At 42.0% G+C, this 22865-nt stretch overlaps 1 protein-coding gene across 1 annotated transcript in view; it reads right to left on the minus strand.

Annotated features, from left to right (window-relative positions):
* Nucleotides 1-239: 239 nt before the first annotated feature.
* The window catches only part of KPNB1 (karyopherin subunit beta 1), a 33383-nt gene continuing 10757 nt past the window's right edge, over nucleotides 240-22865 (minus strand). Inside the window, exons 5-22 of the mRNA XM_067541163.1 lie at nucleotides 22285-22437; nucleotides 21147-21206; nucleotides 20687-20776; nucleotides 18504-18614; nucleotides 16634-16735; nucleotides 14721-14945; nucleotides 13903-14094; nucleotides 12789-12919; nucleotides 11391-11538; nucleotides 11043-11114; nucleotides 8500-8644; nucleotides 6364-6446; nucleotides 5597-5704; nucleotides 5162-5305; nucleotides 4945-5050; nucleotides 4722-4836; nucleotides 3888-4049; nucleotides 240-3380 (exon numbers count right to left, since the gene is read on the minus strand). Of these exons, the coding sequence (XP_067397264.1) occupies nucleotide 3380; nucleotides 3888-4049; nucleotides 4722-4836; nucleotides 4945-5050; nucleotides 5162-5305; nucleotides 5597-5704; nucleotides 6364-6446; nucleotides 8500-8644; nucleotides 11043-11114; nucleotides 11391-11538; nucleotides 12789-12919; nucleotides 13903-14094; nucleotides 14721-14945; nucleotides 16634-16735; nucleotides 18504-18614; nucleotides 20687-20776; nucleotides 21147-21206; nucleotides 22285-22437 (2148 nt within the window). The 3' untranslated portion in view covers nucleotides 240-3379. The remainder of the gene's footprint in view (nucleotides 3381-3887; nucleotides 4050-4721; nucleotides 4837-4944; nucleotides 5051-5161; nucleotides 5306-5596; nucleotides 5705-6363; nucleotides 6447-8499; nucleotides 8645-11042; nucleotides 11115-11390; nucleotides 11539-12788; nucleotides 12920-13902; nucleotides 14095-14720; nucleotides 14946-16633; nucleotides 16736-18503; nucleotides 18615-20686; nucleotides 20777-21146; nucleotides 21207-22284; nucleotides 22438-22865) is intronic.

The raw sequence follows: 22865 nt of genomic DNA on the forward strand, positions 1-22865 counted from the left end.
ACCTTTTCCATGAAAAGTTTTGTATAGCACTGCTATTCCTGCTGGTTGATGATGCATGTTAGAATAGCACATATGGGCGGATGAGACATCACTGTCACCTCCAACTCCCCCAAACAGGAAACCAGAGTGTCATTCATTCAATCAAAGTACACCCACACACTCTCATTGAGCAAAGCGGAGAAGGGGGCGTTTCTGGCAAAAGATGCAGTAGCTATATAAAAACGAAGCAGCAAAAATAATGAAAACCAAAATAAAGCAGCTTTTATTTAGAAGGTAAATAAAATCAGTGGTACCAATTTGTTAGTAAGAGGGACTCTTCCAATCAATCATCAACAGGGCACAACCGCCAATTCATAAGTGACACGTAACAGTGTGTAAGTGTCAATACAGATTGAAGATGTATAAAAAGAAGTGCTGGCTATCAGAGCGCCAACTTCATTAGATCTGGCTGACAATAATTTGACAGAATTGAGACAGTTAAAGGTCCTTGGTTCTGAAAAGTAAAATACTAGGACTGCATCAAGTGGGCACTTTGAATGATTACATTAACTTTCCCCCCTCCATTCAATTGTAAGCGCAGTGCAATTGGCTGCCTTTGGCAAGACATTTGATCAGGAAAAGAAAAACGTAAGAAACATACAGAAATGCTACAGCACAACATGAACTGAACTGCGACTTGAGACCAAAGCTTCAAGCCATTTCCAGCACAGCAATATTTCCTCTCCTCTGTATCCCTTCCCCAATCACACAATAACCTTTACCTCCTGTGGCAGGGCAAAGCCGGTGCAAAGCCCAGGCTGTAAGCTAAAAAAAAAATGCTTTGCTGAAATAAGCACGTTTTGATCTGGGTGCTGAAATGGTACATTTAAAAATCAAGGATTTATCCCATTAATTAAATCTGCCAGGCAGTGAAACTGGCTGTTAAGATTTTATACATACATGAATATGAAAAATAGGTATTTGTCCCTCTCCCCAAACCATAGCGGTTACAGGATTCGAGGATAAAATTGCAGGCCTAGCACCAACACTGGAGGTGACAGACCAGTTTTTCCTCACTACCACACTGTGGGATGGTGTTGCTTGTGTGAAAGTTGTTAAGGATTAGCTTCAACAGTTTCTAGAACTGCTTTCCCTGGAACAAAAAACATGACAGACACGAGATTTGTTTCCACGACTGTCTCAGTGTACTTTATTCTCCTGCTGTCTACAGCTGAACAGCCACACAGGACAGAAACAGGTAGTACTGAGGAATGATCAGATTTCTCCCCTCCACATCCCCCCTCCCCAACTTCAGGAATGGCTTTTTTAGGAAACCCCACCCCACACATCAAGAAACAAAACAAAAAGAAAAGGCATTAATAGAAATGGGACCCAGGCCTCCCCCTAACCAATGTTTAGGAGCTGGCCATCTCTCCCAATTCACACACAGAGCTGTCCTCTCCTCTAAACACCTGGGATTTTTTTTGTACACTGGTTCAAAGGTCGGCACTTGGACTGCATTCTGAACCCGGCACTGAAAGGCACATATCCGATACCCTGTACGAGAGCTATTGCGGATGCTGCAGTGCAGATGGGCAACAGAAGTGGATTCCATTTTCATGGATCCCAGGATCAGATTGGGAGAGAAGGAAGGAAGGGAAGAAAAAGATTTTTGACCTGTTTCTTGTAAAATACTAGATTAGGTTTTCCCTTCTCCCTCCCATAGACAAACAGCTTTAAAAATGCCCACATTAAGCTGCAAATCCAGAAATGCTGGTAATATCAATAACTGCATAATAAAGATGAAATTAAAAATTGTTTCAAACCCCAAATCTTCTCTATTTTTCATGTCTTATTGCTGATAAAATCCAGGATCATTGAGGGGCTGTGCCTCAGAGAACCAAAAAAAAAACTATTTTAAAAGAGAAGAGATTTTGATCCTTCACATCCTTCATGTGAGAGAATAAAAAAGCTGCATGATTAGGAGCAGCAAAATCTGTTCCAAGGTTGCCCATCAGACTTTTAGTACACTGTTAAAAAAAAGTTAATGGGCTCCCCTTTTAATTGGAAAGCCCAAGAATACAAAAAGAAAGTACTGGGGGAATGTTTGACACCATTTTATTAATCTTCAACTGCAGTGGAAAAATATAACCTTTTACAAGTGCCGTCTTGTGTAAGCTCAAGCCAGTATATATATATTTATATAAATTTCTCTTTTTTTCCTTTTTTGTTTTGAAGTGCAGCAAGAGACCAAATACCACATTAAATTCGATCAAATAAAGAGCACAAAAGGCCAAGCAGTTTCCAAATGGCATTTTATCAGATTTTGTTTGAACATTGAATTTATCCTCATTTTGCAATCCAAAATATTACCTGAAGTTTTACTTTATTGTTTTTAAACTCTTTGGCACAATTTCGTGGGTGTTCGGGCTGCTACAGTACAAGTCAGGAGAGATCTTTCCCTTTGCGTTCTCATTGCCAATTCTGAGCACTTACATTTATTTATGGGGTGTTTTTTTGTTTAAATCTGAAATCTTGTTTGCCAGTTTGCTTCTATTCCCTCTAACGCAAGAGTTTTTTCCCTCCCCCCCATTTCTACATTCACAGTTGAACAATATTAAGGAAGGAAAGGCGCTTTGATGAAACAAGATCATAAAAAGCGTCACTCAGAACGGGAGCTCTGAACATTTGTCAGTGTGTCCCTAAAATAAAAAGCCCTAAAGAGCGACTTTCCTTTTTCACCCCTCTTTTCTTTTTACATCTCTTACGCTGCATCAGTAGACTGAACTTCGGTTAGTTTATGAAATGCAACTGCTAACCCTTTTTTGGGAAAAGATAAACTGCAATGACTTGAAGTTGAGAATGTGGATACCGCCTCATTCACACACACTCACTCTTAGACTGAAATTCCTTCACCCCTCCTTTTATCCCATGCACTGACAGCATTGTGTGGCAAAGGTTACAGAAGGCGGGCCAGAGACCCAGACTCCATTTCTCTTCAGCAGCAAAAGCCAGACCTCAAACAAAGAGCACCACAGTTGAACCTAGTTTCCTCTCTCCCAAACTAGTCAATCCGCTCTGCACTGGCCAAAAGACAGAAAAGCTAGTTTTAGTCTCTGTCGGAAGAAGAGACTGCTTATTTTTGATGGAAACCAGTCGTTGCCTCTTCCTGAAGACGGCCGATGTCAGGTTTTCTACACAAGTCAGTGCTCAGCTCACTAACAGCGCTGCTGCTGTTGTTGCTGCGGCGGGATTTTCAATGTGGTGTGTTTCAAGCCTCACTCACTCATCCTCTCATTCCCAAACATTCAGCATCCGTGCACACTCCTCACTTCCAGGTTTTTTCAAAAGATTGGAGATTTCCAGTGGGGGTCTCGGGTGTCATCCCAATGGTAACAGATCTGCAATCAGAGAGGGACAGATGTAAAAATTTAAAAAGCCCCTCTTTGGAGACGACGTGAGACTACCTGCAAGAGGCAGAGGAAAAAGCACCTCACAAAATCGGAAGGGTGCCATCATTCTGTGAATTCCAAGTTCAGGAGTCAACGTCCCCCAAAGCACAGGAGAGCTGTGCCACTCTCTTCTGTTCCTTTTAATGGCCCTTGCTCACACTGGGGTCAAAGCTTTACTAGCTACGGCCAACAAACCACAAAAAGATCCATGCCCATGCGACCCAGAGAAAGCACACTGGAACCGGTTATTTTGTGCAGGAGTTCTTTTCTCTGGGAGCAAGCAGTGGCAGATTGGGGTTTAGAGCTCTGAACGGATAGGTTACAGAAAGCTAAACAAGGCAAAGTGTTTTGTAGCAAAAGGCTTTTGTGAAGGCTCCCCTCCAACGGGCCCTGAGCTTTGACGTTTAACCTGCTTGGTCGTTCTGCAATGTGAAGGAAAGGGACAAGATTTCTTACCAGGCTTGGTTCTTCAGTTTTCTCAGTTCTTTAGTCGCCCAGGTAGCAAGGGTTTTTGTTTTGTTTGTCTTGGATCTTCTTCCTTCAGTTAGAAGTTCATGTATCATGGGTCTAGCTTCTACTAATTTCAGTACATCCTTGCCAAATGCTGTACACAAATCCCTGGGAGAAACAACGGAGAGAGAACAGGCTTTAATACTCGCTGAATGCCACAGACAGAAACAGGCCAGGCTGATCAGCTTTGCTAGTGACAAGAGAAGACTGACTCACTGCTAATGTCCCTTTGCAAATGTTGCATATGATCAGCAATGAGAGAGCCGAACGGCCTCCTAAATAGCTATTAGCTGGAAACATCCGTGTCTCCTGCCCAAAGAACGTTCTCCCTGAAAGTTCCATCCATCTCCCACTGAAGTCAGGAGAAAAAGATTCCTATTGACTGACAGTTGAACAGGCCCTTCACTATCAACACAAGCTGAAAGTTTCATTTTATGGAGCCTTCCTTTAAGATCATGGGCCCTGACTCCTTTTAAGGCAAAGGCAATTTGCCCCTTCAGGGCAATGATGACAGGGAGCAAACTGGCCACAAGGTCTGATGCATAGCCTGTAATGAGGAACCACTGCTCCACACAGTCCTCCAATTTCACTCCTGTTCCTGGGTCAGAGCCCAACAATGAGCTGCAAAAATCGTCACCTGAGGAGTCTGTGGTTACCACTTCAGATAACCTTAAGAGCCCAATACTTCTCGTGACGTACTTTGTTTATTGTACGAACAACAATCCACTTGGGGAGTGTGCTGTCACTTATTCTCTATCCAAAGGGGTCTGGCATGCTTACCCTATCAGCCCAGCAGCACAAGCTACTACTCCATCAGTGTGATCCTCATCTCCAGCAATGTGGTCGATGAAAGACAGAATAAATTCTACTCTGGGCTGCACCAGCATCACATCCGCTGAAAGGAAAGGACTGGTTTAGTGTAGCAGGCTTGAGTTACCGCATACCTTGAAAAGGTCTCCCCCTTCCCTAAAGGCACTACTGTGTCACAGTACAAAATACTCACGATGCACGTTTTCTTGGTCTCCCTTCAGTCCCTGAATGATGCCAGTGTAAGCTTCCAGACAGCCCTCCCTCAGTTCATTCAGGTAGTCCACCATGTCATAGTCAGACTAGATGGAAAACAAAGAACATGCCTGTGCAACGATGTTTGACGAGCAACTAAGGCACACATACATTTCAAGTTTTATGAGCAGGAACTGCAAAGTGCGCTGCTGGCTCACCTTATCAACCTGGGCTTGAGAGGCCTGCTGTAGGGTGTTCAATACAACCTCTAGATATTTCTTAAACTCTCCTCCAATGGCGAGGGCAATATCACCAAACACAGAGAGAATCTGAGGCTTCACAGACCTATGGACATTCTCATTCTGAAAGAGAAAGAGAGATTTGAGCCCACAAGTTTTGTTCCACTTTTTAAAAAGTGGATATGCTAGTAAAGTAAAATAATTACTGGAAACTTAAATCCATTTCCAGCCCCCCCACAGATGACCTCGGAGTTCTCTTCAAATTGTCACGTTAGCAAGCTATATTGCTTACGTCTCCTGGTGGAGCTTTTTTCAAACAGCTCTACTTCTCCCAATACTCCTCCACCTCTCACTTCCGTTTATCACCACTAAGAGCTAGCTTGCTGAACTGGCTAACAGCAGGTAAGCACTTACCCCCAAGTTCTCTAAGAGCAGCTGCATAACCTCGTCGCAGAAAGGTAAGATGTTGGACTGCAAGGCTCTACACAGGTCTCCTACCAGACCTACTGCAGCCAGACAAACCTGCAAAGAGAACAGTAAATGATACACCCACCCAGCGGAAACTGGTATTCCCCACACTGCCTGTCCTTAGAGCTTCAGCCTATTAAAACACTACATTATGGCATTGTGACAGGCAGTAACTACAATCAGCACTAAATAGTGACCCTTGTCTGCAATTGCCCATAAAAGCCAGAGCTTTGTTAACCATTTAAATGGTAAGTGGTAAAGAAGAGATCTGAATAAGTTTACCCGATTGGGGGCGAGAGTTCCAGATGCCAACGAGTGACAGATACTTGTTTTAGAGAAGTGCTGAAAAAGTTCAGCAGTCAGATGTTCTAAGGATCGGCACCAGAGTAAATACCATGGCATACATGGTCTAATGGAAATTCATTCCTAGCAGCAACTTCTCTCCTGATCAATGCCATTGAATATGCAGCCAATGCAGAACCTCAGGTGTCAAGCTGATGAAGGCCTGCTGTGGACAATTTTAAATAGAGGAGAGTCTATAAATTCATTTACAAGTGCAGCCAGTAATTACTGAGTTCCTAGAGTGCTCACATTCTGGCTTCATCACCAGAAGCTGATAGCCCTCAGGGGATGCAATCCCGATGAACTCTGTAAATCCCTACCACAACAGATGCAAAGGTTTAGAACATGGGGCTTCCAGGTTCAGGTCCTACCTGGTACTCTGCATAGTTCTTCAGTCCAATGCCCAGGAAGGGTTTGAAGGCATCCATGTACTTCAGAAACTCTCCACCCAAAACTGCACCGAAAACATTCCAATTAGGTCTAACCCTCACAGGACAGTCTACATATTTGCCAGAGGTCTAAAACAAGGAAACCCAGTCCTTTGCAGCTCGCCGGAAGAGCCTGCACATTCAACAGAGGCATGACAAACTGATTTTACACTAAGAATTGAGCGCCGGTGGAAAACATCATTTTGTAATAAAATGGAATTCAAGAGAATAGCAGGAGATGCAGTCCACTGAGGATAAGAACCAGCTCCTTCCCATGCTCAGAGGTTTCCCTCAGAGCACCAGCCCCCCCCCCACACAAATACACAGCACCCTTTAGAACTGTGGTTTTCAGCCTTTTATCACCCGGAACCCAACATATCTGGGTTTTTTGTGGCTGCGAAGGACTGTGCAAGTGGGATCGAGGCAAAAACCGTGGCTGAGCCTGGGTGGGGTTCTTCCACTCAGCATTCAGTGGTGTGGGAATGGAGGGGGCAGCACCAGGTCACACGACACCAGTTTGAGAAGGCCTACTTTGTAGGAGTAAAGTTGATTTTTTTGGGTGGGAGGGGCAAGGGGGCCCCACGAATGAGACAATAGTCAAGTCTTTCTTTTGGAGACAGTTGTCCAGCTTCTGTTTCAGCTATGGAAGAACTATGGGGCTGAAATATAGACTATTATGTGGGATACTTGTACTTAAAGAACATTTAACTATTTGCTGAAAGAAAAGGCTTCCTTTTATATTGCATACCAGCTTTTCTTTTGCCACTCCTGTTCTTCCCCAGCCCATCACCACAAATTAACCCACAAACTACTAACGACCTCTGGTCTGGGTAAGAATGGCTTTGCCCAAAAAGCGTGGCAAACTGTTTATTCACACATCAGCCCGCAAGCCACATCACAACCAACCCTCAGCAATCAGCCATTCCTCTTATTCACTTGCAGACCCAGGCAATCAATTCCACTGATTCCACTCAAAAGGACATTGATCACTTCAAGTGCTGTCACAAATCTGTCATCTCCCCCCCACCTCTTCCCAAAGAATTGGGTGCTGGGCAAAGCCACTATCCTGTTCTAAGAAAGCAGCTACTCCAGGAAGCCAGAATTAACTTCTCTGCTTTTTCAGATTGTCATGTGTTCTGAGAGCAATTAGACACGTGCCTCCGCACTAAAAACAGGCCCAATCCCCAGGAGAGCAGCTCCTCCACGAGCTGGCCATGCTAACGGCCTTAGAAACATGAAGAAAGATTCAAATGCGTCCCTTTACAGGCTCCTGAGTCAAGAACCATTTCCAATTCAAGCCTGGTCTTTAATGGAGATTAACGGTTTTTCCAAACAGTGAAATCACATATGAATTTCTAACAGCACCCAACTTTCACATCCAAACATGCAGCGTTTGAAAACACAATGCATTCCTAGAGCTCAATATCATGCCATAGCAACAGCATTCTGAAGAGGAATCACAATGAAGCTCAAACTGTCTGGTATGCTGCAACCCAAACTTTAGTATGAATCAGAATTTGTGAAGAAAAATAATTTCAGTCTCTGCACTGTGTGATTTTTAAAGACAAAAAAACCCCAACAACCAACAAATCAACCACTGACCAAACTACCATAAATCAACAATGGTGATAGACAACAGCAAACAAATCAGAAAAAGAGTATTTATTATTTGCATTGCAACAGCGTCTCAAGACCAGCGGTGCATTGTGCTAAGCACGGTACAAAAATAACGAGAAAGTCCTATGTGCTGCCCTGTTTGGAACAGAAACTACCCAGGCTATCTACAGAAAACAATGAACATACAAGAAATACAGCCTAGGAGAATCAAGCTGTCATCTGATTTGTTGGCCCAGCTAGCCTCAAACCTTCACAGATCTGGAGGTGTTAGTTATGGAGTCGAATCTGCATCTGAGCAAACTGTTTAGCAAAGGATGTTATATGTTAAGCCTTCCTCAATCAGAAGCAGCTGACAGAGGGTAGACATAGTGTCAGTCACAAAGCTGCAGTCTGATTTGCTTACACTGAGCTGTTTGCACATTGCATAAAGCAAAGGCTATTTTTCTGGTCTCCTGTACTGACCTTCCACCAGGGTGCTGACTGCCATGAGAGCATCCTCTTGCACTCCCCCTGATCCAGCCGTGCTCTGGAACATTCTCAACAGAGATGCCATGACCACATCAGAGATCTGTAAAGCATCCTGGTGTTGCACTTTCCGGAGAACATTCTAGGTTTGGGAGGGGGAAGGGGAAAAAAGAAGAGGAGATTGTAATACACTACTCCCATATACACTAAGCTAAATTCTTCCTTTGAATCTTCCGCACCAGCTCAGAACACGACAGTTTTATCAAAACCATACTAAAAGCATCAACTGCTGCTCTGAACTTGATTGCTGCAAAAAAAAGCACTGTCAGTACAAGTGCAGAATGCTGTTCTCATTGGATCTATCCTTGATTTTCCAGCTACAGAACAAGCAGAGTTTATCTTTCCTGCTGGAAAGACTGATCCCTGGGCATTTCATTTGTGACTGGAATTAAGTGTGGCCAAACTTAAGCAAGCCCCTTTTAACACGCTCATTTCCCATTGTAACAATCTAAGGGCAATTTTATTTCCCAGTGAGGACTGTAATTGAACTGTGCTGGTAGCCCCATGAAGAGAAAGGGAATTCCAATTGCCATGCATGCATAATATTAACAGGCAGGACACATTTTACCATCAGGGATATAAAACAGGGTTTCCTACAACATTTCTAAATACTGTTAAAACTTGTCCCAATGGATTCCTCAAAGGCCTCTTTTCCCAGCTATTATATACATTAATTTCACTGCAAAATTCTCCCCATCACAACCTTTAACTTGGCCTAAGAAACTTAGTTTTGGCAGGTCACTATTTAAAAAGCAACAACATCCCTCCCCATAAATCTACTTTCACTCACCAAAAATGAAGGACACAAACACTCTAATCACTTGCCCCCACATGCTTCGCAAAAAATTTAAATTAGTGTATTTCACATGTGAGGCTTAAAGGAATGTTTTGAACTTGAATTTTTAAATTGATCCATTTCAGAAAGTTTGAGTTTCACCATTAAAATAGTAGGTCTTGCTCTTTTTCTGAATATGCTTTGTAAAAATATTTTAAAAGTAAGTTCTTATGTTGCGTGCATATAAGGGTATTTTCAGTAGGAGATAAATGACTGCCTACACACCAGAAACAATGAAACCGACTATATACAAAACTCAGTCAAATAAACCTGAAAAGTGCTGTCCACTAATTTTTCACTTAGGCATGTTAAGTATTGTAAGCTCCAGTAAGCTCCAGTAAGTATGAAATTCAGAGATTGTGATATTCAAAGGTTGACAGCATAACTTAAAAGAGTAAACTGAACTGCAAATTTTAATCAGTGCTATTTGTATTAAGCTTTTGCAAGTGACAGGAGGGTGGCTTGAAAGGAATCATTAATCTCATACTACTGAGATGAGAGATCCCAGACATCAGACTTGCCTCTATGATTCTGCTGGGTTTGATGGAAGCTAATGGTAAGATCCTTCTCTCCATGATTTGAAACTTTCTTTCATTCTCTCCAAATTTCAGACAGCCCCGCTGATGCTACTTGCTTTTGAACATGACAGTGTTTTAAGTCATTTCAGTCTCTTACATTAATGGAAACGGGAGAAGTCATGAACCCATAATGAGCAGACAACATAAAAGATGGGGGCAAAAGTGAATTTTCAGATTAAGATGGGCATTCAGTAGCTCTGCTTTTATTTCAGTGCACATGATGATCAAACACACCTTTGGGAATGTTACCATACAGAACAGAGCACAGCCTGCTTCTGAATGCCGCATAGAGCTGTACTAGTACACTGAAGGAGTGCATTAAAGCTTCTAATATGCTAATTTTTTCCAGTAATAAACAGAGCTATTAATTGCAATATAGCATTTTAGAAAAGTTACAGCAATGCTGGAAAACTTACAGTAGACATGAGCCCACAATAGCTTCAGCCCTTTTACAGTACAGACTGCAGGAAGCTATGCTACCAAATATCACAAAGACTGGCGAATTTCCCAAGTGGCTTAGAAAAAGGATGGCATTTTTCAGTAGCCTTTAAGAAGAGGCAAGCAACTGGAATGAGCTAATGCTCCCAAAACCCACGAGGTGTTCTTTACCAAGTGTTGAATTTCAAGGACACGCAGTGCATTTTAATTAGAGCAAATTGAAAGGAGCACTGATGTCCAATCACAAGCAGCAGTGAACAAGTTAAAACTGTTAATTTCTTTGATAGGTGTTGATGAAAGTGACTGATTGTTCAATCTTTCCTAAACATGACAGCCAGCAAGGAACTGCACAGATATTTTATTTACACACTGTTGGTAAGATGCATTCTGTTCCACAAGAGTTTTGTTTTGTTTTTTTACACTGGCACTTGTTGTGAAAGGCTCCAACATTTCATATGTTGGAACTCCTCTGCCCCTTCACAGTAACTTGGGTGTAAGGTGCTGATTTCATTTAAAAAATTTCATCTCCAAGTGTGCACTTGTTGGGATTAGTGTTTATTACGTGACACAAAAGAAACTGTCTATTTCCTTCCCATGGATGCGTCAGAACTGGTAAGAAAGGTGTTTACCTGTAGAGTAGCACACAGTAGAGACTGGAGATCATTGAACTGGATTCTGTCTGATGTGCTCTGGATATGGGACTGTAGGAGGAAAAAAAAAAAAAGATTCTTTTAACACTCAGAAGAAAGGTCTCTGCTGTTGTATCATGGACATTAAGATGTCACAGCAATGACAGTGCTATGACCAGAAGGAATTCAGCTTTAAACTTGCTTGTTCCACTTCAAGCTTAATAGATACTTGCTATACAATCAACAGCACAACTCATCTGGCTACAGAGACTAAAGCCAGAATACAACGAAGTGATTATGCCACTGAGTATTACAGCTGCCCTGGTAGTGAATTTGGCCTCTGTCTACCTCCATCTGCAGCACTTGCTGCAGCCGCTCCATAATGACCAAAGTCGTCTTCTGGACAGCAGGGTAACAGTCCTTGGCACTGTTTTTCACTATTTCCATCAGAGCTTCATATGCAGCACTCCTCAGGTTATTCTGGTGTCCATCAGGCCTAAATAGGAAGGAAATCGTTTATTTTTTCCCCTCTGTGTCCACGCTGGCTTAAATACAGACCTTATTTGACCAATTAGTAGAAAGTTATACCCCAAAGCTACAACAGAAGCTGATCATATTTGTACTATTCATTACTGCATACCAAGGCTTGAATCTAGGCTACATTTTTGATAGCTGTTTCTTTTAAATCTGCGTTAATGAAAGATGCTAAAAGTCCTTTATTTAGCTGCAAACAGTATGGGTAGCACTAGAGAACTTCCCAACACTATCTCCTGATGTGCCTCCACCCTAACTTAAGAGGGTCCACCTCAAAGGGTGGGAAGCTCGATTCCTTGCCATTCAGTCTCAGGCCTCGCTACTGAAAATGCCAGTTCTGAAATGTTAGCTAGCACCTACACTGAGATGACTAATTTATTTCATTGGCCACTGAGCAGCCAGATTAAACTTTTGGACAGAAATTGGTTAGACTGGCTATGGGACTGGATTTATAGTTATTCTAGTAAAGATACTAGTCAGAGAAGAAGGTTGGTCTTGTGGTTAAAACACTAGAGCAAGGACTCAAAAGGTCTGGATCAGACAGACACCCTGTGTGTCCTTGAGCAAGTCACTTACTCTGTGCCTTGAGCTCTCCCTCTCTGCAAATTGAGCTGTCTGGGGCAGGGACAGTTCTACTGTGTGTATATCATGTCTAGCATAATGGGGCTCTGATCTGCTCTGGGGCCTCTAGGTGCTACTGTAACACCAAAATAAAAACACCACTACAATACGCTAAGTACATACAAACTAGTGATGAAAGCCATACCACACACAAGGTTCTAGAGATCTTTAATCTGTCTTGCTATCATCTTGGCTAATTAGTGACTCTTAAGCCAGACAGGATCTCTCAAATGGCTTGCGGAATATTGTGCAGACCTCTGTACACTGTACATTTATGATTACATACACAGTTTTACATGGAATTCCACAACTTGAAAGGAAACTTTGGAGGTGAGAATACAATTGCAGGAAGCTCCAGCGATATCAGTAAGGATGAATGAGACCAAAAACTGGGAAAATACCTGTATGTGCAAATATGAATTTTCTCTTGGGAACTGATCTTAGATACCCCAAGTCACACAAACTTTAGGGCATGATGAATTGATATCCTTAACTCATCACTTCGCATAAGAGCTCTAGGAGGCAAAAGGTATTGGAGAGGGGGTAAACAAGGCATTTCTGCAGAGATTAGGCCAGCTGGTTTGAGAGTACCTGTCTGTGGTCTCCAGAAGTTTCTGAACTATTAGTTCAAACGAGGAGGATAAACAGTAGGTTGCTGGCTCTTCTTGATCATCTGCAACATCTGCAGCTTCATAGGCAGCTTCAGCCAGACTAGAGAAGGCCTGAAATACAGAACAGGCCACAGTCTCTACAATGAAGTGAGTTGATCACAACAGCAATCTAGCCCAGCCACACGCAATCCCCTGAACTGGCAAGGCCATGTAATTGACATTTAAAATAATCATCTGTCAGCCTGCCCATTCATTCCCATGGTGGCATCAATGGTTTAGGAGAGATTGGGATGTGAGGCCAAATTCATTCTCCAAACACAATAGGAAAGAGTCAATGGAAAATAGACTCAAAAATCCAGCAGAAATAGTTCATTGGTTAAAACGCAGTGAGGCATGCCGCCTCCCTGCAATGAAGCTACATGTTTGTTCAGATAGGTTGCCTAATATTAATGCATCAGGAAGAAGGTAAAGTTGAACTTGGCAAGCCAGCCCAGTGGTCTGGCAACAGCACAACTTGAACGCAGGCAAGGGAATGAGACGTGTTTCATGTGTTAAGAGCTGTAGAGGCTGTATGCTCAGAGCTAATAGGGAAAGAAAGTATCCTGTATCTCCCTCAACTGAATGAGCAGCCCTGACTGCTTCCGGAGGGAAGCTAGACAATACAAAATAGGGTATGTTAAAGGGGTCATCTGAGGACCTCTCATGCATAGTTAGGTATTTTTAGAGAAGAGCAGTCTCCTCAGCATTTTCAACCTGAAGACAACTTCACACATTTCCTTCCTGGCCATCTTTCCAACGATCTTTCTCCCCTCCCCACCAGCTTCCTTCCTTTTTTTCCTGTCCCACCACAGTGCAGCACTACAGACTTGAGGCTCGTTAACACAAAGGCTTCTTGTGGTAAATGTCAGTCTTGTAGTAAAAGACAGTCATCTCTTCACATCGTTTAAATGACTGTACCCCACAGGCTGCTAAACTATTCCATTTTATGTACGAGGGGTGTTCACAAGAAGTGGTAAGTAAATCCCTTCAACCCCACACCTCAGTTGGTAGAAGTCCAGCCCATATCACCCCCTAGCAGTGGAGCCCTGCCTTACCCAGCACACATTGGAAGCCACTCTAGGCTCAGCACTCAGGCCCTCAATGAGACACTGCAACAGTGGAGCGAGGTAAATGTCATTGATGGCAGCTTCGGGGAGCAGCTCGCAGATCCTGCCCACGGTCCACGCAGTCGTATCTCGAACCACCACACTAGGATCTTTCATTAGTTCTATTAGAGTGGGCATGGCCTAGAACAGAACCACAATGTTAGTAGAAGTCAGAATCATACCTAATTCACTTGCATGATGCCAATAAGCCTGCAGCTGTTTGGGCATATGCTCTTTTAATAGCATGTATTCCATGATCTGCCAATAAATAGGGGCTCTCAGCTAAGAAGCCACATGTCTGGGTCCATCTAAAAGACCATTTTTTGATGTAAAGAAGGCCCATGAAGTAAAGTATTTCCCAGTGACAAGACCAGAAGCACTGAACCCCTACAAGTTTCAATTCTTGCATCACAGACAGATTTAATTTACACAGGGTTAAAAGCCTGTGTTGGCCAAACTTGCATGGATTAAGTGCCGTCCATGTGCTGCACAAACAAAGGTGTTCCTGGTCTAAGGATAACTACTCCAACGGATCACAAGAGTTTGCCAAACTGACATGCAAATTCCTGCAGGTTACAAAACTACTAAAATTTACAATCTTAAAAACATCTAATTTGAAGGTTGTTCTGCAACTGAGCAAAACTGAAGTAAGGGTTACACACAACCATGGTCTCTGACCTTCCCTCCTTGGCAGTGTTCAGAGTAGTTACAGTAAGTCAAGTATTTTTGTCCAAACAAGCCAACCTCCAAGAAAAACTTGGTCTGACCTGAATAACTAGTGGTTTGAGCTGGTTGGGTTCGGGCCCTTCCAAAATGCACCCAAAAGCCATGACAGCTGCATCTCTGTATCGCCAATCTGGGTTTTTAATATGTTCTTTAATGAAGGGTAGCACATGAGGAACAATGTCATCTTCACAGCAAGTTGCCAGAAGCATGAGGCAGACCCCAGCTGCTTTACAGGGATTCCAGTCATCGTCGTCATCATTTTCATCCTGGGGAGAGAACAGAACATGGGTCATGCTTAGCAAAAATATCCTTTACCAACCAGAACTTTACTTCTACCACTTACAGATAAAACTACCTTGCAGAATCCAAGGGCAAGGAATATGAACAGGTATTGTGTTTTGACATGAATTCAGTCCACACTACAAACCTAAAAAAGTAAATATTAGTTACTGGGTGAACTGCATCGTAGACCCCTTTTATTTTCTCTCAAGTGCACCCTCTAGGTGACGGACCAGGCTTCCTGCATCTTACTCTGGGTGGAACCACATGGTCCAACCACTCAGAATGGATCTCTGGGTGCAGCCCCCTGGTTCCCAATTGCGTTAATGGCACAGGTCCAACTCTGTTTTGGCTCCTGTACGAGCTTCCTTTCAGGAGTACATGAGAACATATGTTTGCAGTGACACAAACAATATCTTCAAAACAAAGTGTTATTCTTTCACCATGAGATAAAACCATTTAGATCAAAGCATAAACACAATAAAAGGTCTACATGCATGGTTACTTAACATCTTCCTAAGTTCTCTTTTGCCCAGCTAACTCCATCTCTGTCAGGGAGAAGCAGTGTGTCCTACCCTCAGCGTGTGTCTGTCTCTGTGTGGCACTCTCATTAGCCTCTTCTAGCCCACCAAACTGGGGGGGAGAAGCCACCTAGCCGGTTTCATCCAAGCCAGAATGACTTCCCCTTTTCTCGGGTCTGAGATGTCAGGTCTCCTTTGACCCCAGGTTTAGTGTTGGGAAGAGTAACTCATTGTGGCTTGAATGGAACCGGCTAGGTGGCTTCTCCCCACAGCTGATCGCCCTGCCATTGTTAACCTAACTCCTTTGAAGGTGCATACTGGAGCTTGTCTTGTTTCCGGATTGGTTCTTTAACAATCGTTTACAGCCTCCTGTGATTGAACTCTAGGCATTCAGGCACATAGCAGTACAACATGGAACAGGGAAACAGTTTCAACCACAACAGCCATTAAAAATTAGACATTTCTCAATGTGTAACAAACTTGACAAAGCAAACAACTTGATAAATCCATGTAGTATCAAGTTGTTTGTATTAACTTGTATATCATCACATTAACTATCCCCTGAGAAGTCTAAAACAATAGCAGAAATAGGGTTCTAATTGAGGCAAACAAAAGCTTTATGTTCTGTTTTTAATTCCACAAACCCCAAACATTTCATGCTAAATGATACTGCAGATTCCAGCTAACCTACCAAACCCCTTCAGTAATCTGAAAGGGAAACTTGCCTTAATGAAACCCTGTAGACAATGAAACAATCTGAAGTGGCTGGAACCAGCAATTGCATTCATTGAATCCTCAAGTCTCAGATTTCACAAACAATACATCATTCAATCAGAGTGGTGCATGATGTCACATCATAGACCGAGGACTGCTATGTCAGGTGTTCAGAACAAGCATGCTTTTACCGCAGCTCTATAGAGAGCTTAAAGGACCGGTCAGCCTAGCTCATTAGTGAGTCATCTATGAAAACAGAACACTGATTCAATGACCAGGGGCCACATTATTTAACTAATGACATTCTATCATATGTAGTTGGACTGACAGCATTCCAGAAGTTGTTTGTGTAACTTAAGGCTGGTACACCATAAGTGTAAGGTTCCTGACACACAGAGACAACTCCAGACAACGCACCAAGCAAGGAACCTGCAACTCACCTGTTTAGTTAGTGTCTGTGTGAGAATTGGGACCAGATACTGTAGTGCTCCCTTAGCATAAAATTTGCTAGTGTGCTCTGGCGGCCTTCCTTGCTCTGCTGCCTAGAAAGAAAGGTTGCAAAACAATCCTTAATAGTTGTACGGAAACATTTTTCCTTCTGAAAAAATCGCAAACTGAATTAGATCTATGTTATCTACTTTATGCTTTAAGCTCACCTCCAAAAGATAGAACTCTTTCCCAAGGAGAAATTCTACTCTAGTTAAATGTTTGATGCACATGTTCAGTTTGCTATTTCGCACATCCATGCTGCCACTCCACACATTACACAAACATGCTCAAGACAAACTGCAAATATTTACAAATTAAACAACTACTAAATACCCCCAAACAGGAAGGGTAAGAGGCACTTAGCACACAAATTAAAGCTCTGTGCTGACTGACCCTTTACCATTGCTATTTTGGGCATTCAGCAGAAAAAATACATTTAGCTCCTTTTAAAGACACAATCAGTTCTTGGAAAGAAAGAGCATCTGCATGAAGAACAAGACACCATTTTCCTTTTCAATCCATCCACTCTAAAGAATAAAAACTATTTTACTTTAAACGCTTGCTTTTTATAACCAAACCATAAATCTCATGTATTATATACAATGCAAGGGTAATCCTTTAAATGTTCTTAGGGGTAAACTACTGGTGCTAGTAACACAGGACTCCAGAACTCATAAGTGATGTCACTGGCTCATGGGGCCAGAAATCATTTTACTCACAGAGCTAAGGAAACTCAGTGAAAGAAAATACTCGTCTTGAACAGGGCCACATAAGCACTGAGGAAGGGCTCCAGTGAGTTTAATGAGGCGAGAGCTCAAAGTTTTCCAACACGCTGAGAAATTTATGCACAAAGCTCAACTTAATGTGCAAACCTATGCATGTATTCACGATGCAGCTATATCAGCTACACATATGGGACCTCTCACTTGTCTTTAAAAGAGTGCTAAAAATCAAGCCCAAAATATGCACTTTACAAATACTGTTTTCAAATAATCAAAACTACCAAATCAGAACCTAATGCCATCAGAATATTCAAAGATGTCTCTACCACTGTTGAATTTCAATTCCCAGCCATTCTGGCACTAGAACTCTTCAGTTCATTATTTAAAAAAAATTAAGTCCTGTCCTATTCCCACTCCAGAACAGCTGAAGCATTTTGCTTAAGCTTTCCCAAAAATTTTACTTCGGGAGAGCCACTGGGTCTGGAGAATCTCAGCCTGATGGATACAAACTTTGAGAACAAATGAAAGTAATGTATATGGACTTATAATGGAAACACTCATGCAACTTGTGCTCCTACTGTAATAAGTATTTCCAAGGCACTCAAACCCAGGAATTTTGGGCAGCATGTCAAGGACAGAGCAAGTTATTGGTCAAAAACAAAGAGCTGAGAAAAAGCTTTTACTGCTGCTAAACAAACACGAGACACTTACAAATACAAAAGGTTATTTGTAAACCCTCGACAGGCTTCCAGACGTCTAGCCAGTGAATGAGAAGTTTTGCTATTGAATCACTCTTCATAAAGACAGCTACCTGAAAGGGAGGAAGCCAGCATACTGCCTTGTATTCCATGCAGCCTCAAGTCTCAGCTTCCATAACAGATATGCATCACTTACTAGTCAGAGTGGTGCATGATCTCTCATCATGGACCTAGGGCTGCTTATACAAGGGGTTCAGAACCAGCTCTCTTATACAATCGCACCTTAGAAGAACAAAGGAGCTTCCAGAACTGGTTCAGCCCCTCCTTTTCAATATTTTGAAACAATGGTTGCCTGCTTCATTCATCTAACACTGATCCACAGCCACAATTTATAAGCTTACCTCTGATGCTTCAATAGCCAGATCCATTTCCTCATCACAGACATTTGACCAGAATTCTATTCCCTGCAGAGCCACCTCGTCAATGTCACTTTTCATTGCTTCAATTGTGATCTTCAGAAACACGAGAAGCAGAGAAAAAGAGAGAATGTTTTAGCAAAAGCAATTCTGCTTCAACATATAGCAGCATGGTATAGAAACCTAGACTTCCTGAAACAAGAGGCAGCTCAAGAGAGCTCTTCTTTCTTCGGGCTTGCCTACACTAGAAACGCTAGTGTAGACACTACTTATATGCCAGTAGGAGGGTTCCCCCATTGTCACACATAATCCACCTCCCCAAGAGGTGGTAGTTAGGTCAACTAAAGATTTTTTTCATCAGCTTCGTGTTGTCCACCAAGGGCTAGGTCTGTATAGCTACCTATTGCAGGGGTGTGAAAAATCCGCACCTCTGAAATATAGCTACGCTGATACAGGTTCCCAGTGTAGACCAGCTGCTAAACAAAACCTCCACATTTCAAGAGTACAACTGGGCAAAAGGGAGAATATCCTTCAAGGACAGCAGAACAGCTGCCGATTGCTCATGCACACTGTTAAGATACAGATGTTCACAGTACCAAGCTCTAACACAGATCTCACTCCAGTCATTGGTTATACAGATTTCATTGGAATAGAGAGAGACCTTACAAAAAAGGATAAGGTTACACCAAAAACCAGAGATGGAGAAGACACTATTACAAATCCTTGTCTAGGGACCTGCTGGTTTTTACATTCAGGATGTCTCATTCATGAAAGTATTGCCCAGGTTTAGTAGTACAACAGAGGGTGATAAGGATGACCGAGGGCAACCTAGGATATGGAAAAATCTAGAGATATTGGCGATGTTTGTGAATTTTGTGTACTACATTATTTATCTAAAATTAATGGAACTATATTTTAAAGGGACGGTAAGACTACATCTAAAATATGTGGCTCTTTACCTGTGTCCTCTGCCTGGATATTAAAGATTCCATGGTTCTGTAGTAAGAATAGAAGTTTCCCCCTTCACTACTATGTAATGCTATCTGCTAGTTAGCTGCAGTTCTCTGTCCCAGAGGTGGCTGCATTACAGTTGCACTATATGTATTTAGCTTGAAATGTTCTGCAGCTGTTTTAGAAAGAAAAGTGCTATAGAAATTAAAATGAAAAGCAGGCACTTTTCTAAAAAATAAAATCCACACAAAGCAGCAGTCGCACCAGACAGCTAATGGAGAATGCACATTTATATTTAGACTCAGCCATTAGTGCCCAAAGTCTGGAAAAGAACAGGCAATGCAAAGGGCCCCTGACCATAGCACTACCAGGTGATTTATGAATCAGCAGTTTTTAAAAGCAAGTTGTCCAATCATCCTACCACCTACAATATCAACCACCACCTAGAATAGGAAATAAAACTTCAATGAGGAAGAGACAGAAAACCAATTTCCTTTTCACACAGGAAGAGTGGCAGGGAAGTCCTACTTTAAACAAGCAAGCAAAGATCCAATTCTGGGCAAAGCGCTAGGGCAAGCATAAGGAACTTCTAAGAGTGTCTGAGTGTTTCTTAGATTCCCTATGCTTGGGATTAGTTATTTTACAATCCACTTAACACAGAGAGAGGCATTATGAACATAGCTGACAAATGTTGCTGTGAAGAGGTCAGACGCTTTTACATTCAGATTAAAAATATATTTCCCATATTTAATCTTGGAATTAAAGCCAGCGGACCAAGAGTCAGAAGTTCTGGGCTCTATTCCCAGCTCTGCTAAGGACAACAAAACCTTGGGTACATGTCATCTAACTTCTGTACCTCAGTGTCTGTAAAAATGACCACCACAACACTATGATATAATTAAATAGATATCATTGCAGGATGGGATGTCCATATAAGGATTCATTCTTTGTGGAGGAAAGCCACTAGAACTGCAAAATATGGCTAGTGTATAAATGGTTCTAACCCACCCTGGGAAAGAAAGAAACCATCTTTCCAGACTAGCGGGGAAGGGAGGAGAAACATGAGTGGAAGACCATTCTTCCCTCTCCAGTTCTTGCGGTGCAGGGGCTGAAGAGGGAGACATAGGGGAGCAGTTTTCTGGTTCCTGTCCCTCCATTTACAAGCACGGGCTCACTGGAGTTAAGCCACTATTCCATTTCCTACCTACTGTACTCACAGCAAAAAGAGCAGGTCCCATATATGTCTCCATATACTGATAATAGAGGGACATTATCTTCACCAAGTTCTGTAAGGCAGCCACTCGTACCTGTCATAGAAGGAAGTAGGTCAACAGATGTGTCATTTCTCTGAGCACATCAAGGAAACACAAGCAAATATTACTCTACATGCAGAATTCATGCAACAGCCACAAATACACTTTTCAGAGACTAACTCGCAATATTAGCATGTTTGTAGCCTGCACCAAATAGGAAGAATAAAACAAAGGGAAGCAAAAAATAATAAGAATTATTAGTGACTGAAATTACTCCGAAAGACAATTAAAATGGGTTTCTATACTTATTCATATAGTACTATTTCCTGAACTACAGCACATTCAACAGTCTAGAGGTCGCTGGATGGACTTCCCTGAGGATGGTGCAGCAACAGACAGGTCAAGACATTATATCATCACTTACCCTTGTATCTGGACATTGCGTTGCTTCACAGACTACTTGCATAATAAAGTGCCTTTCAGACTGCAAAAAAAATAAAAAAGAATTAGAAGTGTATTATGCAAAAGAGTTTGAAAATCTTCCTATAGGAAAATATTTTAATTCTTTGACTCAGAGCACCTGAACCGCTAAGCAATTATTGCCATCAACATTACATTGCTACAAAAGCTAGGCAGGATATAGGCAACCACTTGCCACACAGCATTTTCATAATTACTTACAACTTGGAAGTGGCTCACTACAATTGTGAATCCCAAACTTGAATGTCACATGCAAATAGAAAGGCTGCTCTAAGCAGAAGAAATGGTCACAGCATAAAGGAAAGTGTTTTATTAAAAAAAAAAAGAAAAAGAAAGCTATAGTCACCTAGACTATTTCAGCAATTATTACGAAAGACATCAAAACCCGGTTTAGCTAGGACACTAATTTTCTGAGATGTGTTAAGAGCAGATAGGGAATACAATAATTTAACATTCTATTTACTATTCCCAGGCCCATTTAGAGAGCAGAAGTCACTACAAATGCAATCTGAATGGATTAAGCTCAACCAGCTCATCAAACTTTAAGGCACTGACTGAAATCAACTACAGTATCAGCTGAATGATTGACTAGGGAAAGGTTTTTATTAGGAGAGCATCCAAGATAAAAGTTTAATTACTAGTTCCATCTTCCATGAAATCTCCATGGTAGGGATATGAGGGCTGTACTGAACTCAGAATGCCAGAAGAGGTCCATATTTTAATGCCCTTACAGATTTTGTAGTGTAGACTTGTCCTTGGGCTACTACAGCAGCATTGCAGAGAGACTATCCTTCTCCTAATCAACTCTTCTAACAGGCTAAACCCTAAGGTCAGTTCATATTTAGCCAAAAAAAGTCAGTGACGCTCCCTTTTCATTTTATAATTCTTCTCCAAACACTTCCACAGTATTTCTGCACCACAGCAGCCTTTAAAATTTTAATTTTATAAACATGAATCCAAGTCTCAGCTATAATGGAATTATGCATCAAACAAAATTCAGCGTGGTGCATGATTTTTCATCACAGACCGTGGATTCACTCCTTCCCTTTTGCACCCAGAATTCTGTTGCTTTCTTTACTCACCTCTTTGTCAAAGTTTGCTTTGGTGAATTCCAAAGAGTTCAAGAGTGCATTAGTAGCTGCTAGCTTCACATTGTTACTGGGCTCTTCCTTTCGCATCCCTTGGATAATAGCTGTGAGGATCTCATTGGATTTGTCCTGAAGCTGCTCTGGGTCCTGAAACAAGAAATAAATAGTGGTGAAGTAATCTGACGGCTTGCAGATTGCATCTCAGCCTTTCAGATGCCTGCTCCCCTATGTATCAAGTTCCCCCCCCCCACAATAAGGTTTGGCAATGAATTCTACAGCCAGAGGAAATTCAAGTCCTTTAAGGGCAAAAGGCCCTTTGTTCACCAGAAAGACCATGAGTCAAATATGAGCAACTTAACACCTCACTGTGACTCCAAGGCAGTGCGTCTTAACAAAGAGGGCATAGTCTGCTGCACCTGAACAGCATATGCATTCCAAAGTTTAAGTCACAAGGGCCAAATATTAAAAATAAATATTAAATATTACTACTGTGCTTCAAGTCAACAAGCCTCAGACTGCCTCATTCAGCTATGATATAGTGAGGTCAAACAACTGCCATATTCCACTCTATTGCC

Source organism: Emydura macquarii, unplaced genomic scaffold, assembly GCF_026122565.2.
Source record: "Emydura macquarii macquarii isolate MOO-44397 ecotype Brisbane River unplaced genomic scaffold, CSIRO-AGI_Emac_v2 contig_629, whole genome shotgun sequence".
Taxonomy (NCBI): Eukaryota; Metazoa; Chordata; order Testudines; family Chelidae; genus Emydura; species Emydura macquarii.